This window comes from Chenopodium quinoa, unplaced genomic scaffold (genome assembly GCF_001683475.1).
Source record: "Chenopodium quinoa cultivar QQ74 unplaced genomic scaffold, ASM168347v1, whole genome shotgun sequence".
NCBI lineage: Eukaryota > Viridiplantae > Streptophyta > Magnoliopsida > Caryophyllales > Amaranthaceae > Chenopodium > Chenopodium quinoa.
The window spans coordinates 39,678-57,048 of record NW_018743693.1 but is presented as its reverse complement, the minus strand read 5'-3'; the positions used below and the strand labels follow the sequence as shown (position 1 = coordinate 57,048).

At 39.2% G+C, this 17,371-nt stretch overlaps 1 protein-coding gene and 2 pseudogenes across 1 annotated transcript; 1 reads left to right on the top strand and 2 right to left on the bottom strand.

The window, feature by feature from the left end:
- Nucleotides 1-6,792: 6,792 nt before the first annotated feature.
- LOC110683940 lies at nucleotides 6,793-8,807 on the bottom strand (annotated as a pseudogene).
- A 1,059-nt stretch (nucleotides 8,808-9,866) lies between these two features.
- LOC110683934 lies at nucleotides 9,867-13,545 on the bottom strand (annotated as a pseudogene).
- A 192-nt stretch (nucleotides 13,546-13,737) lies between these two features.
- LOC110683933 lies at nucleotides 13,738-15,542 on the top strand. Its single transcript, XM_021860334.1, has 2 exons — nucleotides 13,738-15,326; nucleotides 15,425-15,542. Exons 1-2 carry the CDS (start codon nucleotides 13,738-13,740, stop codon nucleotides 15,540-15,542), a joined length of 1,707 nt encoding a protein of 568 aa, XP_021716026.1.
- Nucleotides 15,543-17,371: the final 1,829 nt, after the last annotated feature.

Genomic DNA, 17,371 nt, shown 5'->3' with positions numbered 1-17,371 from the left:
GTAGGCCTTTCGGAACAGAATGTTTGCTCCGCTGCCACCGTCAACAAGGACCTTACTGACGTCGTGGTTAGCCACCGTGGCGATGATCACCAACGGATCCTCGTGAGGGAACGCTATCCCCCGGCAGTCGGCGGCTGTGAACGTCATGTTCGGCACCGGCGACTGGGGAGATTGAATGTCAGCGTTGTTCACCTGGTGAGTCAAAGCTCTAAGGTGTTGCTTGTGTTCCCTCCGAGAATATATTCCTCCCGAGATAACATTGATCGGAGGGAATTTCCCCTCCGGCTTTTTACTGTTTTTCCGGGGGAAGTCGAGGTCTTGCCGAGAGTCCTTTGCTGACTTCTCGGATTCTTTTTTCTCGCGGTGATCCGCGATATATTTTTTCAAGTATCCCTTCCGGACCATGTCCTCTATCTGGTCCTTCAGTTGGATACACTCCTCAGTGTTGTGTCCCGAAGACTCGTGGAACTCGCACCACTGATTTTTATTTTTTCGCTGATACCACTCTGGAAGTGGTCTCGGCTTTTGGTAACTCTGCTCCCCCTTCGTCACGCTGTAAATTTTGGCGCGTGGAAGAGAGAGCGGAGTGTAGGACTCGTATCTGCCTGTGTATGAGGCAGATCTTTCCTTCCTTGGGTCGCTGGCCGAAGATTGCTCCGAGGCCTTTGACTTTCCCTTTGCCTTATGGCCTTGGCCTTCAGACAAGGGTATTTGTCTCTGTTTCCCTCCCCCGAATTGAGGTTGGGTTCTCGCTTTGTTCCATTCTTCGGCTCGGATGAACTTATCCGAAGCATGAAGAGCTTCCTCCAAGGTCTGCGGGGTATGCATGACCATGAAGTCTAGGAACTTTCCGGGCTGAAGGCCATTCTGCATTGCGAAAACGGATAGACCCTGGTCCAGCTGAGAGACGCTGGATGACTCGTTACTGAAACGGGTCAGATAGTCTCGGAGGCTTTCGGTTTCCCCCTGCTGCAGACTCATGAGTTCTGCAGTAGTCTTCTCTCGGCGATTAGCCGTGGAGAACTTGCTCCTAAATTTGGAGGACAGATCATCCCACCCTGTTATGGAGCCCTGCTTTACTCCCTTGGAGATCCACGCTTGCGCGACCCCCTTGAGAGTGGTTGGGAAATATTTGCACCAAGTCGCTTCGGACCTGGGGCAAAGATGCATATGAGTCTCATACGAGGCCACGTGATCCTTCGGATCCGAGGTCCCGTCATATGTGATGTGCGACGGTATTTTAACCGTGGGCACGCGCTCTTCCAGTATCCATTGCTCGAATGGTGAACTGGCGGGAAGCATAACGGCCTTGCCCTTGTTCCTGGCCGAAGGGACCGCGCTCCGCCCTCTTAGAGAGGTAGAAGTGGTTTTCGTCCCTGGCTGGGAAGTCTGGGCCTCGGCTGCAGGGAACGAGAGGCGACTGCGCACGCTCGGTTCCTTGCCGCCGAGTCGGTCGAGGACGCTTCGGCGAACAGTCTCAGGTTCTCGGTGAGTAGATTCTGGCCGAGAAGCTGAGCTGCTGCTCTAATGCGTTTCTTGCCGGGAGGTTGAGGATCCTTTGAAAAATTGAGGGTTCTTTTTCCTCTCTTTTTCAGTTTTCCAGGAATCCTCCTCCCACTCTTCCAGTTCCCGGAAGGAAGGAAGCTTCCCACCATCATGGTCTAGCCTCCTCCGTTGATGTCGGGTATGCGGAGGAGTTCGACCACTAGGTGGTGGCATATTTTGTGCCCTCATTGCCTCCATGAGCACTGCCAGCGCTCTTGCCACCTCCTCCGAGCTGGGCCCCGTCAAAGGGGTCCTCGGCAGAGTGTGGGAATGAGAGCGCACAGTCGATGGTTGGCTTTGAGGCACTGAATGTGTCCTATGATCGGACTCACCCCTGCTAGACCGAGAGTGACTCGGCCTCTGATGAGAGTTATGAATTACGGGAGGAAGGGAATCCTCCCTGTATGATCCTCCCCCCGAGCTGGCACCCATGGGAGGGTTCCGGTCCGGCGAAGGTGATGGTGTAGGAGTCTTAGGCTTTTCGCCCGCTCCTTGACGGAGACTTTTGCTCTTGCGGTTCTTAGCCATTGTTGCTAAGATATTTGCAAGATAATCTTGGTTAGAGATTTGGCTTAAAGATTTTTGAAAGTCTTCCCCACAGACGGCGCCAAATTGTTTCGGGTGAAAACAATGGGACCTTGCCGAAGGTCCGCTGAAACGGAGAAGACTGGATTCGGTCCAATTAATGTTGGGCCGAAGGTTTCCTGCACAGTAAACACACGTAAACTAGCCTCGGGGGTGTTGCCGAGGAAGGCCCCTCCGATGCTAAAGTCAGTACAATGTGTAAAAAGAGAACACTATGCAAGAGAGTTTAATTGCTTGAGGCTTTGATGGAATATCTGAGAAATATATGAATGAACATGTATATTTTTGTGTATGTTTCTGTATATGAATGAATCTCTGAATATTGATGGCTTTTATACCTCTTCATAAATGGATAGGTTGGGCCTTAGCCCAATTGACTTGCTCTGTGGGCTGACCTTTGACTTTAGCAGAATTGGAGAGTTGAACCTTGACCTTGGGCTTTTAATTGGATCATTTAATGCCTAGGCCCAATTGGACTAAATTGGACCCAAACAGAATCCTTAGCAAGATATACCACAGACACATCAAAAGTCCCACCACCAAGATAAAAAACAAGAACATTTTTTGCAGCCTCTTTAATTTCAACAGCCTTCTTCTCAAGACCGTACGCAATGGCAGCAGCAGTTGGCTCGTTGATGATACGCATGACATTGATCCCTGCAATAGTGCCAGCATCTTTAGTCGCCTGTCGTTGCAGATCATTAAAGTAGGCAGGTACAGTGATGACAGCATTCTTTACTTCTGTACCAAGATAAACCTCAGCAGTTTCTTTCATCTTCATAAGGATCATGGCTGATATCTCTTCAGCAGTAAAATGCTTCTCTTCACCCTTATATGTGACCACAATCAAAGGTTTATTGTCTTTATGTGGGAAGGAAATAACTTTGAAAGGCCAGAGTTTAATGTCACTCTGAACTGTTTCCTCTGTAAACCGCCGACCAATTAGCCTCTTTACATCTGTTGTAGATTAAAAAGAAGAGAGTGAAGTTTAACTTGATCTTACAAAAATTACTTCATCAAAATCATTCAATAAATAAATGACTAGAAGACAGTCGAAAAAATTAATTTTCTTAGACTAATTAAGTATTTTTCCGTAAGAACAAAAGAGGTCCCTTGTGTATGATTATGACACAAATGCCAAAAATACTCTTTTTCTATTCAAAAAAAAAAGTTCAAAGCATAAATTAATAAAAGTAGTTTTTGAAGTCTTGTAGATAATGTGAGAGGGCTGCATTGCTAGCATGGTGAGATCATTAAATGGTAGATCTTCCGGACAATTAGCATCTAATAGCATAAGATGGGAAATTATCAATAGTCATCAAAACCCCAAGAGGTAGTTTTTACGGCAATTTCATAAAATGCCATTGAATACTTAAAAAATTCACCAAATGTCATCGCGTTTTTCAAAATTCACCAAATGTCACTGAAGTTTAGTACAATATCACCATATGCCATTTTCGTTAGTTGACTGTCAGTGTCCATTAGTTGACCCCATCACTTGCCACGTGTCACCTTCTAATTAGTCCGTTTTTAAAAAAAATTAAAAAATAACAAAAAATTAAAAATTAAGAAAAAAAAACAAAACTTGTTGCCACCGGCCTATTCCGGCCACCCCACTGCCAGATCCCCGTGCCGCCGAGGCCAGCACCGGTAGCCTGTCGACGGCCAGCACCCACCCAAAACCCCATTCCCCTCCCCTTTTCGATTTCGGCCATCCCACCCAAAACCCCATTCCCCTCCCCTTTTCGATTTCCGGCCACCACACCCAAAACCCCCTTCCCCTCCCCTTTTCGTTTCCGGCCACACACCCATACAACCCACACCCTCAAAATCCGGCAGCCCCTTCCCCTCCCTTTCCTCGCACCCCCTTCGACTATCAAAACCCAACTTCCCCCTTGGTTCGAATCATTGCCGCATCTTCAATGGCAGCCGCAATTTCATTAGAGTTTGGGTGGTTTAGGATTTTCGGGTGTGGGGTTGAGGGTTGCGTTTTGGGGTGGGGAAGGAGAGGGGATCAAATCGATGCGTTTTGAGGATCGAAGGGGGTGCGAGGAAAGGGAGGGGAAGGGGGTGCGAGGAAAGGGAGCGAAAGGGGGCTGCCGGATTTTGAGGGTGAGGGTTGTGTGGGTGGGTGGTCGGAAACGAAAGGGGTGGGGAAAGGGGTTTTGGGTGGGGTGGCTGAAAATCGAAAAGGGGAGGGGAATGGGGTTTTTTTTTAAAATCCTTCTTTTATTTTTTAAAAACGGACCAATTAGAAGGTGACACGTGGCAAGTGGTGGGGTCAACTAATGGACACTGACGGTCAACTAATGAAAATGGCATATGGTCATATTGTACTAAACCTCAGTGGCATTTGGTGAATTTTGAAAAACGTGATGGCATTTAGTGAATTTTTAAGTACTCAATGACATTTCATGAAATTGTCGTAGTTTTTAAAAATGTATTAAGTTTTTTTTTTTTTTTTTTTGATGGAAGAATGTATCAACTTATAATGTAAATATACCATAATAAGTGACTTTTACAACCATTTCTTTTTAAATAGACTTGCAACCTCGAGTACTCGAACACTTAGGCACTTCATTTTAGTTCAAAATCATGGAAATTTTTCATAAAATAGCCAAGTCGAACACTTGGACACGTACCCATCTCGGACATGGGTACCCGAGTCTGAGTAACATAGCTTGCAACCTTTTTAATATCACTCTTTGGATTTTACCACCTTATACTTTTTTTTTTCCTCCTTTGGTTTTTAATACCTTAAGTTTATTTACTCATTAAATTTCATTACCTTAATCCGTTTCCGGCATCTAATCCGGCCAAGTGGGATCCACACTCACCGATTTTCTGTTTTCCCTCTTTTGCTGGATTTTCAATCAATAAACCCATGAACCCTCATATCATTCATATGGTGAAATTCAACCCAAAACTCAAAATCATTCCAACAAAATATGTAATGAGAGCCGAGCTTTACCCCCTTTCCCCCATTATTTGCTTGATTTTTAGCCCAATAGCTCTTAATTGAGCACTAGTTAACACTTCTCAGCTTAGGGTGATTATTTTAACAATAAAAAATCAATCCATCAATCCCAAATTAACAATTCCTTGTCTCTACTAGTCTATTTAGTTACTCTGTTAAAACTTACATGTAAAATAAGAATCTAATAAGAATTACGGTCCAAACTTCTGTTAAGCGAAGGAAGCTTAGCAATGGCGCTCCTCTTCTCTCTCCTCTCCCTTACAACCACCGTCATCATCCTTTTTTACCACCATGAAGAGTAGCCATTCCAAATCTTAGTCTGAAATGATCTACTATCATAACAATAACTACTAGTGATGTATGGTATGAGATCTTTATGGAAATGTTATGTTAGATAGAAGAGGTGAAATTTGAATAGAAGCTAGGTTATATTTCTTGTCATGCCAGCTACAATCGTATCTGGAAAGGCTGGCATGAGCAACACTGAAAAGACGAACAGAACAGATCATCTACTTTCAAATTTTTTACATGGCGTACATGTCAACGGCGAGGTAGACATTACTAAACAGTAATAACTTTTTTATTTACCAGAAAAAAAAAAAAAAAGTAATAACTTTATGTGGCACTCACATACAGAATTTGGAATGGTATGGGGCTAACACCTAGGATGCACGGACACTTCGTCCAACAGCCGTGTCCGTGTCCGACACCGTGTCGGACACACATAAAAACTGCATCCGATTTTTTAATATATTTATACACTTTGAGATGAATCGTATCCTACTACGATACGATCAGTTTGCATTTTGATATGTCACCTCATCTTTTTAACTTTTTTAATTCGAAAGTTGTAAATTATGAGAGAAAAAAGTAAGAGTTATAAATACGAGCGCCTTCCAAACACATTTCATAGCACATTATTATATGTGAATTAGGAGAATATCATTTAGCTACGGTAAATGACTTGTTTTAAGGTTAATTATTTAGTGTTTTGTTGAATAGGTTGTCAAAATCACGTTTTTTAAAATATATTATTTGTCTTGTTATTTGCCGTACCCGTGTCCCCTATTTTAGAATTGCCGTTTTGCCGTGTCCGTATCAGTGCAATCTAGGCTAACACACAAGTCAATACTCAATACTAAAGAAAATGCAGGGAAAAAGGTTTCAATTAATGATATTTTATTTGACAGCAACAAATGTTTTAGAGAAATACATGCAGAATTAAGCTTATCAACTTGAGCCTGTAAGCAATATAAACATCAAAATCAAGATCACTGAAATTTACGACAATCAGCATAAAGTGATTAAACAAACAACACTTTGATTCAGAATCTACGCACCATTGCTGAATACATGTTTAATTAGGAAACCAAAGATGCTTTAGTAAAACTTGATTCAGTGGCTTCCTTGGAAGCATAATTGTAAACAGAAATAAGCTAAAAATAAATTTAGAGCCATCAAACTAGTACAATGGCGCTTAGATACATGTAAGTAGAATTTAAGAACCATAGAGCTGTACCAATTAAGCACAAGTAGCAACCACTTATAAGCACCTATAACTAATTTTGCTAAGTCTAGTTTGGCTCGATTTTGGGGATCTTACCACTCAGATGGGAGTTGTTCTGGTGCATCTTAGCAATGACAGGGTCACAAATGTTCTTGACCTCTGTCAACTTGTCCTTGAACTTAGAAGTATCGGTAGCATCATAATTCCAATCCAGCCAATGAATTGTTTGCTCAATTGCATCTTCAATCATATTCTTGTCCTGCATCACAATCTTTTTCCAGAATTGACCCGCTCATGATATCCCACATTTTGCTGACATATATCTCCAAGTTAAACTTTGCTGTGGCCACCGTCTGTTTCTCCATATCCTCTGCCCTATATTTCTTGGCCTCTTTCACCATCCTATCAATCTCCTTGCTTGATAAGTTCCCACGGTGATTAGTGATGGTCATTTGATTCTTGTTTGCAGTGCCTTTTTCTTCTGCTGTCACAATCAAGATGCCATTTTCATCAATTTCAAAGGACACAAGTAAATCAGCAACACCTTTTGGGGCTGGTTTGATGCCACATAAATCAAACTTGCCCAAAAGATTGTTGTCCTTGACAATGAGTCTCTCTCCTTCATACACTAAAATATTCACAATAATCTGATTGTCTTTTGAAGTTGTGTATTTCTTCATCATCTTTGTTGGGATCAGGGTGTTCCTAGGAATGACGATATTCACGTCACCACCACCAACCCAAATTCCAAGTGACAAGGGAGTGATATCTACAAGCAAAAAGTATCCTTTATGCCGAAAGCCACTCAATATTGCAGCATGAATGGCAGCCCCACAGGCAACAGCCTCATCTGGATTAAGGTTATTGCAGAGCTCTTTTCCATTAAATAAATCCTTTAAGAGCCGTTGGACTTTAGGGATCCTAGTAGATCCACCCACACAAACAACCTCATGAATATCCTCTTTTTCCATCTTGGCATCTTTCAACACTTCTCTACCGGGTCCATAACATCACTGAACAAATCCATGTTCAACTTCTCAAATCGAGCACGAGAAATGGTTGAAATCAATACTCTCGTAAAGGCAATCTAATTGAATACTAGTCTCAGTAGTTGACGAAAGTGTCCTCTTTGCCCTTTCACAGGCAGCTCTAAACCTTGCAAGAGCTCTTGGGTTGCCACTTATATCTTGATTGTGCTTCCTCTTGAACTCAGCCGCGAAATGGCTCACCAATCTGCTACCAAAACCCCTTCCTCCTAAGTGTGTGTTCCCGCTTATGGCTTTAACCTCAAACGAATCCTTAGCAAGATGTACCACAGACACATCAAAAGTCCCACCACCAAGATCAAAAACAAGAACATTTTTTGCAGCCTCTTTAATTTCAACAGCCTTCTTCTCAAGACCGTACGCAATGGCAGCAGCAGTTGGCTCGTTGATGATACGCATGACATTGATCCCTGCAATAGTGCCAGCATCTTTAGTCGCCTGTCGTTGCAGATCATTAAAGTAGGCAGGTACAGTGATGACAGCATTCTTTACTTCTGTACCAAGATAAACCTCAGCAGTTTCTTTCATCTTCATAAGGATCATGGCTGATATCTCTTCAGCAGTAAAATGCTTCTCTTCACCCTTATATGTGACCACAATCATAGGTTTATTGTCTTTATGTGGGAAGGAAATAACTTTGAAAGGCCAGAGTTTAATGTCACTCTGAACTGTTTCCTCTGTAAACCGCCGACCAATTAGCCTCTTTGCATCTGTCATAGATTTTTTTAAAATAAGGAGTCAGTTTAGCTTGATCTTACATAAATTGCTTCATCATCAACACTCATTCCAAAGTATAAATGTAAGTATAATTTAAGTACTGGTTTATAATTTTGTAAGTGTATATCATTATTTCAAGCAACTGAGGCACTGAGCTTATGATGAGTAATACATGGCTAATGGCTCAAAGAGAGAAAGACGACAAGGGCATACCGTACATTGTATTAGTAGGATTAACACCAGCCTGATTCTTAGCAGCTTCACCAATTAGGCGCTCAGTTTGGGTGAATGCAACCCAAGACGGCGTAGTATGGTTACCCTGATTGTTAGTGATCATCTCAACATGATCGTGCTGCCAAACTCCAACACATGAGTATGTGGTTCCAAGATCGATTCCGATTGCCGGCCATTCGCCTCCTTTCCCCTCCATACCTTAATTAATCAATTAAATCTAAAGACAGACATGTATTGTTAATACGAAATTGATGGCAAAATTTATCTTAATATTGTTGGGAAAAATGCACACACAAAACAACATTCACAATCACAAAGCAGAAGCTTAACGACCTCATTTCTCAAATGCGATACTAAATGGGCAAACACAACCAATCTCAAGCAAACAAATTAAAAAGACATTCGTGGAAACTCCAATAGACAGGGAGAAAAATACAATACATGAACAAGTGGGTATACCAAATACCAATTTATCTTCTTTAACAAACACTAGAAGCATATAAAAATCATCAAGATACAATCTTGGAACCATAAAATTCATCACAAATAAGTGGCAAAATAAATTAAGGCTGAGCATAAAATACCGACTTCCAATAGTTGGATATTGATATGTAGGTTGGAATGACAGGAGCTTTGTGTTGAAACTTGGCGTCGATCGGGTTCATTCGGAACTCTAACAGATGGCTGTATTGCTGGACTGAAACCGCTCAAGAACTCAATTTCACCACTCCCTGCCTTTTCTCTTCTATTTTGTGAGTGGGTTTTGCTGCTTCCTGAGGAAGTTTCTAGCAGCTCTCCTTAGTCCTTAATTCCTTCAGCATGATTTCCTTTTGGTCCTATTAGAATAGACCCATTTCAGAAGGGCCCAATTATGCATATGCACATTTTGAATGTACAATTGAAATTGCAAAAAGTCTATCATGTTGTGTAATATAAAGAAAAGAAAAGAAAGTGGTACCATTAAATAATCTAAAAAACATACAGTAAATTATGAGCTGTTGCAAGATTACCTTGTCTTAGAAACATCAATCACGAAAGCATAAAACATTGTTCTAATAAACCTGCAAAATATTTAATTTTTTACAAAAGGACTGCAGTAGATCAGCACTAGCAAATTGGATGTGGTGAAGAATCAGTTCAGAACAATAAGCAAATCTTTAATTGAGTTAATTGCATAATAGGACTATCTAGGCATACTACATTCGAATTAGATATCAGACCGGCTCAATTTTGGTGCCGTTTACTCCAACATCAGCTACATTCTTCTGCATTTCAGCAATGACAGGGTTGCAAATGCTTTTGATTCCTTCAACTTCTCCTCAAACTTAGAAGCTTCAGTAAGATGGAAATTCCAGTCCAACCATTGAATAGTCTGTTGAATGATATCTTCCATTGTCTTCCCTTGTATTATGACTTTTTCTCCAGAGTTACCACTCACTATACCCCAAATCTTGGTGAGATAGTTCTCTAATTCAGATTTAACTCTTGCCAATTTCTTGTGTTGTGTACCTTTGGCCCTGTACTTCTTAGCCTCCTCCACCATCCTATCTATTTCCTTCTTTGATAGCCTCTCACTGTGATTGGTAATGGTGATGTGGTTATTATTTCCAGTGCTTTGGTCCGATGATGTCACGGTTAAGATGCCATTGGCAACAATGCTGTAGCAATCAATTACCTGTGAAACACCTTTTGGTGCTGGGGGTATGCCATAGAGTGTAAACTTACCCAAAAAGTTGTTCTCCTTAGCAATTTGTCGTTCACCCTCGTACACACAAGTAACCATACTGGTCTGGTTGTCACAAACAGTAATATATGTCTTCTCCAATCTCCATCTTTGTTGGAATAGGTGTATTCCTAGGAATCACAACACTCATTTCACCATTAACAACTTTAGTACCAATTGATAAGGGAGTGACATCCACAAGCACAACCTGCTGATTATGCCTCACACCACTCAAGATTGCAGCATGAATGGCTGCCCCATATGCAACAGCCTCATCTTGGTTAAGGCTTTTGCTGAGCTCCTTTCCATTAAAAAAATCTTGCAACATTTTTTGAACCTTAGAGATGCGAGTTGACCCACCCACAATAACAAAGTCATTGATATCACTCTTTTCCATCTTGCCATCCTTCAAACACTTTTCAACAATGCCCATGCAATCCCTAAATAAATCCATATTCAATAATTCAAATCGAGCCCGGGAAATGGTAGAAGAGAAATCAGTACCCTCATAGACCTCATAGAGGCAATCTACTTCAATAGTAGTCTCTGTGGTTGATGTGAGCGTTCCCTAAACTCTCTCACATGCAGAATTCAACCTCACAAGAGCTCTAGGGTTCCCACTAATGTCCTTATTGTGCTTCCTCTTAAACTCACTCACAAAATAATTCACCATTCTGTTGTCAAAATCTGTACCACCAAGGTGAGTGTTCCCACTTACAGCTTTAACTTCAAATAGACCTTTTCCCAAAAGCACCAAAGAAACATCAAAAGTCCCGCCACCAAGATCAAACACCAATACATTCCTTATAGCATGCTTTTGATTAACAGCCTTCTTCTCAAGACCGTAGGCAATGGCAGCAGCTGTTGGTTCATCTATAATACGCATGACTTGAAGTCCAGCAAGAGTAGCAGCATCTTTAGTTGCCTGACGTTGAGAATCATTGAAACACGCAGGAACAGTAACGACAGCATTCTGAACATCTGAGCCAAGATATGCCTCTGCAGTTTTTTTCATCTTCATTAAGATCATAGAGGATATCTGTTCAGGAGCAAATTGCTTTTCTTCACCCTTAAACGTGACCGCAATTGCAGGTTTACTGTCTTTATGAGGCCAGGAAAGAACCTTGAAGGGCCAGAGTTTAATATCACTCTGTACTGTTTCACCAGTGAATCTTCTGCCAATTAGCCTCTTAGCAACTGTTATCAATGAGCAAAGATGAAAGCATAAAATTCGAGGAGGTTTTGATAAATGCATGTAGATTATACTAGGGTAGTGTAATCTAGCTAAATATGTACCAGATTTTAAAGAATATCAAAGGAAACAACAAATCACTAAACCAGACAGCTAGAGTTTTTGATAATGTAAATACAAAGTGTATTATCATTCAAACAATCAGAGTTTAATTGATTAACGCCCAATTTTCTTCCATAGGGTCATTTAACACGCCTAGCATACTCAGATATGACCTGAATAGTATACCGTGCATAGAGTAAGACTCCATAGCAAATACTTCGTATTTAACATCAATCCATTAGGCAGTGTTGTTCTCTAGACCCGAATGCATTTAAAATGAAGCTTTAATGTTATTGAATACTCCATAACAAAGGTGCATAACGTTCAAAAGACTTTGGTTGGAGACTTGAGTATAGTCTTGATAAACGGACAACCCTATCATTCGTTCTTTGTTTATGCTGCACAACATTAGTTATTATACTTCATAATGCTCATACTTCCTCCATTTCACAAAATGGTTACACTTAAATTTTAGCTATCTCCCCTGCACCCTTTTGAGTTTGCTAATATTTAGTGACATTATATTAATACTTTGTAATAAAAATCAAAGTATTACAAACGAATTAAACAAGAACCCGCATAATTATTGTAAATTGGATCAACAAAACTGGCAGTAAATCATACAAAAGTAACAAAACGTTAGTATAACATGCTTGTTAAACCCTAGATCACATAAAATCGAATCATTGCAAAATTATAAACAAAAGAAAATGTATACAAATTTTAACCCCGAAATATAAAGAGAACTATATAAAAATTTTAGACCACATTTGACTTAATTTGACCATGTTGGACAAAATTTGACCTAATTCCATAAAATTAGTCCGAATTGATTAGAAAAAATAAATCAAATATGAGTCCAAAATAAACTAAATTAAACTTGCATGCACCAAAATAATTCCAAATTAGAGAATAATTTTGACAAAATTAGAGGGAGTAGAGAGAAAACCGTAAATGGTATTTGTAGAATTTGCAGCAGCCTGATTTTTGGCAACTTCACCAATAAGGCACTCAGCTGAGGTGTCGGTGTCGGACACGTCCGTGCACCTAGCTGAGGTGTCCGTGTCGACACGCGTGTCCGACACCGACACGGGTGGGACACGGTGCGATACGTGTCCGACACTTCAAAATCCGTGTCCCTTTTTTTTTAAAAAAAATACGTCATGGACACAGACCGTGTCTCCCTATGACACGGCCCGTTTTATTTTGGACACGCCCTTTTGTTATTCCAGCCCAACTCCCTCAGTTTCTTTTTTCTCAAACCCTACTGCTTTCAATCTTCCTCTTCACGAGTTCACTCTACCTCAACCTTCTCGAACCCAAATCGCCGCCGACTGAAGTCGCCTGACCGTCGCCCACCGTCCACCGTCACAGTGTCAGTCGTCGGCTCGTCGCTCGTCGCAAGTCCTCAGTCATCACGAAACCTGGCCACTTTAATACTCTATTCCTTCAATCCTTCGTCGACTCGCCGTCAGCCCGTCACTCGTCGCTCGTCGCCGCCGTCCAGGCGTCACTCTCGCCGGTGCTCTCAGCCTTTTCACTTTCTCAGGTATTCCTCTCAATCTCTCATTCTCGTTTTAAATTTTTAATTTGATTTCATTCCTTCACGATTTGCTTAAATTGGCTAATTTCAGTAATTTGTATCATGGTTTTGTGGTTCAATTACTTCAATATTCTGTTCTAGATTAAGGGATATGTAGTGTTTTATCTTTTTGGATAACTTTATGGTTTTCGTTTTTGTTATTTGTTTACCCCTTTTGAGTTTTGACCATTTTTGGGTTTAAAAACTTGCTTTCAGTTAGTCTAAACTTTTGTGCATTTTTGTGATTTTTGTGATCATTTAGTCTAAACTTTATGCTTGCCCTTCAACTGCTGCATTAGTGCATTGATATATATGCTGTGTATGTTAGTGCCCATTGTTTTGGAGAAATAATATGCATGTGGATACTGGATATATAAATGAAACAGTACTCTATATTTCTAACATTTACACTATAAACTTATACATATAACACATGTGCATTGTGTAATTTGATTGTGTTGTTTGAGCTAAACTGGAAATGTTTGATTTGCTGAAAATGTGTTGTTGTCTTGTTGAAATTGTCAGGAATGTCTTCTAGTGGTTCTAGTGCCTCTGCTTCGTGCAATGTTAGTGGTAGTAGTAATTCATCTGAGTCTAATAAGGACCCCTACCCTTTGTGGAAGTTTGTTGTTAAGGGTGATAAAATATCGGGTGGTGGAGGAAATTATAATTGGAAATGTAACTTTTGTGGTGAAGTTAAAAATGGTTCATACACTAGAGTGAAAGCTCATTTGCTATGTGAAACAGGGAAAGGGATTCAAACTTGTAATAAAGTGAATATTGATGACCTTGCTAAACTAAGAAAACTTCATCGTGAATCTGAGGATTTTAAAAAATCTTTGTTACCAAAAGTTCCACCTTTTTCAAATGAACCCATATCTTCTCACACATCAACTGAAGCTACATCAGTTAGACTAGGTTCATCTGATAATGTTAAGAAGAGGAAATCAAACAATACAATTTCTAATGCTTTTAATATGAAATCTCGTGACCAGTTGGATTCTGAAATTGCTAGGATGTTTTACACAAGGGGGTTGCCTTTTAATCTTGCTAGAAACCCTTACTATGTTAGTTCATATACCATTGCTGCCAATTCTAATCTCTCTGGTTATAAGCCTCCTAGATACAACAAACTTAGAACAACTTTGCTTTGTAAAGAGAAAGAAAACGTGGATAGGTTATTGCAACCTATTAAAGCCACATGGAAAACAAAGGGTGTTAGCATTGTTAGTGATGGGTGGAGTGATCCACAAAGAAGGCCTTTGATTAACATTATGATTGCTTCCGAAACGGGTCCTATGTTTATGAAAGCTATTGATTGCTCGGGTGAGATTAAGGACAAAGATTTCATTGCTACCTTATTAAGTGAGGTGATTGATGAAATTGGAGATCAAAATGTTGTTCAAATAATCACAGATAATGCAAGTAATTGTAAGGCTGCAGGGGAATTGGTTGAGGGTAGGTATCCTCATATATATTGGACACCATGTGTTGTTCATACACTTAATCTTGCAATGAAAAGCATTTGTGCAGCTAAGAATGTGTTGAATAATGTTGAAGTGTATGATGAATGTCATTGGATAACGGAAGTTCATGCAGATGCCTTGTTCATTAAAAATTACATAATGAATCATTCAATGAGGCTTTCAATGTTCAATAAGTTTTCTCCATTAAAACTACTTTGCATTGCCGATACTCGTTTTGCTTCTATTGTGTGCATGCTTAAAAGGTTGAAACTCCTTAAAACATCACTTCAATCAATGGTTATTAGTGAGAATTGGTCCTTATACAAGGATGATCGACGCGGGCAAGCCTCACATGTAAGGGAAAAGATTTTGGATGAAATATGGTGGGACAAAGTTGATTACATTCTTGACTTCACACGCCCAATCTATGATATGATCAGGGTTTGTGACACCGACAAATCTTCATTGCATTTGGTTTATGAAAGATGGGATATTATGGTTCAAGGGGTGAAAGATGCCATCTACAAGAAAGAGGGTAAACAAGATTATGAACAATCTACCTTCTTTAATGTAGTTAAAGGGATTCTTAGTAGTCGTTGGAGTAAGGGTAGTACTCCACTCCATTCATTAGCACATTCTTTGAATCCAAGGTAAATTTTGCTTGTTTAATTCATTTTTATTATCTTTATTTATTTTTTCTTGTTTTTTTTTTTTATTTCTTATGGCTAATCTTATTTTGTTGTTAAAGATTTTACACGGAAGAATGGCTTAATGAGGTCCCAGGACGAGTTGCTCCAAGTGCCGACAATGAAATTTCCACACAAAGATTACAATGTTTTTCGAAGGCTTTTCCAAAGTCCCGATGAAAGATTCAAGATCAACACGGAATTTGCTATATTTTCCCAAAAATCGGAGGGGATCTTTCTCAACATTGATTGCATGTATGATATGGCTTTGATGGATGCTAAAAATTGGTGGGCAACTTATGGTTCTCAAGTGCCTATGCTTCAAAATTTGGCTTATAAGCTATTAGGTCAACCTTCTTCCTCTTCTTGTAGTGAAAGGAATTGGAGCACCTATAAGTTTATTCATTCTTGTACTAGAAATAAGTTTACTCCTAAACGTGCTCAAGACTTGGTATACATTCATAACAACCTTCGATTACTTTCTAGGAGAAGTGAAGAGTACACTAAGGGGAGATCTAAGTTGTGGGATGTGGGTGGGGATGAACATGACAACCTAGGAGAGGTTGGTATTCTAGAGATGGCCGAGCTCTCACTTGATGAACCCGAGATGGAAAGTATGATTTTTGATGATGTACTTGATGGTAAAGAATGAAACTATTAGTACTTATGTTTATTTTATTTATGATTTGTAAAACTACTTAATATTAAGACATGTATTTGGTTTGATGGTTTCTTCCTATGTATGCGACTATATTCGTACACTTTGTTTATTTACTTTGTTTAAACAGATTTGTGTGTTTTGAGGCTAAATTTTTAGTGTTTTATTGAACAGGTTGTCAAATTCTCGTTTTTTGGATATATTATGTCTTGTTATATGCCGTACCCGTGTCCCCTATTTTTAGGATTGCCGTTTTCCCGTGTCCATATCGTGTCCGTGTCCGTATCCGTGCAACATATTAACACACTATTTAAAAGAGTTTGGTTGCACATTTAAAAAAAAAAATTAGGGAGTCTTAAATATATTTGAATCCATAGTGCTTTATACATGGATTGTACAAGATTATAACTCATCACCACAAAGTTAAAAATTAAAAGGCTAACTAATACTTTACAGTCATATACATTTTATTATACTTTGTATAGTTTAAAATCAATCAATAATCTATGTACTTCGTATAAATTAAAATTCAAGCTAAAAGTTTAATTACGAAGTGACATGTCACTCTATATCATTATCAGTATTATAATCATCAGTTTGAACATCAATGGAAACCCCTACAAAGGCTGATAATAGAAACCAAGAAAAAGAAAAAGAGATGAAAGAAAAGAGAGAAGATGAGTGGAAGAAAATCTTTATAAAAAAAACAGAAAAACTTAGCAACAAGGTTAAAAAAACATTTCCAACGGAGAAACCCTAAGGAAAACAGAAAAATACTCAAAAGGATGAAAAAAAAATGTAGGTAGCTATTTATATATCCCTAATTGTTGTCCCTTTTACAACATTAGTATCATACTATCATTGGGTAAAAAGTACTTATTAATAACTATCATTGGGTAAAAAGTACATATATCATTTTTGTACACGTGTCATTATCTCATAAAAAAAAATTTATTTATAATTATTATGGCATCATTTTTTTTTTTAAATTCGGTATCTTTTGTCTTTCTTATTTCAAAGGTTGGGAAGTTAATTCCTCTAAAATAATACTCGTAAATGTGAAAATACCAATAAACCGAATATTTTTATATATTTATTTTTTTTATTTTGGGATCCCAATTTGTTGCAAAACCAACTACTCCGTACAAAGTAAATTATAAAGTACTCCCTAGTATATTATAGGAAAAAGTTTATTTTTTTTATTCTAAATCGTGCCATCTAGTAATTTCCTACCCACATACTTCATCCTCGAGACGTTGACCATAATTATATAAACGTTGACAAAATACAATGAGAATTGGCCTGTGGTGTTTTTTTTTTTTTTTTTTTAATAAAAAAAAACGATTAATTA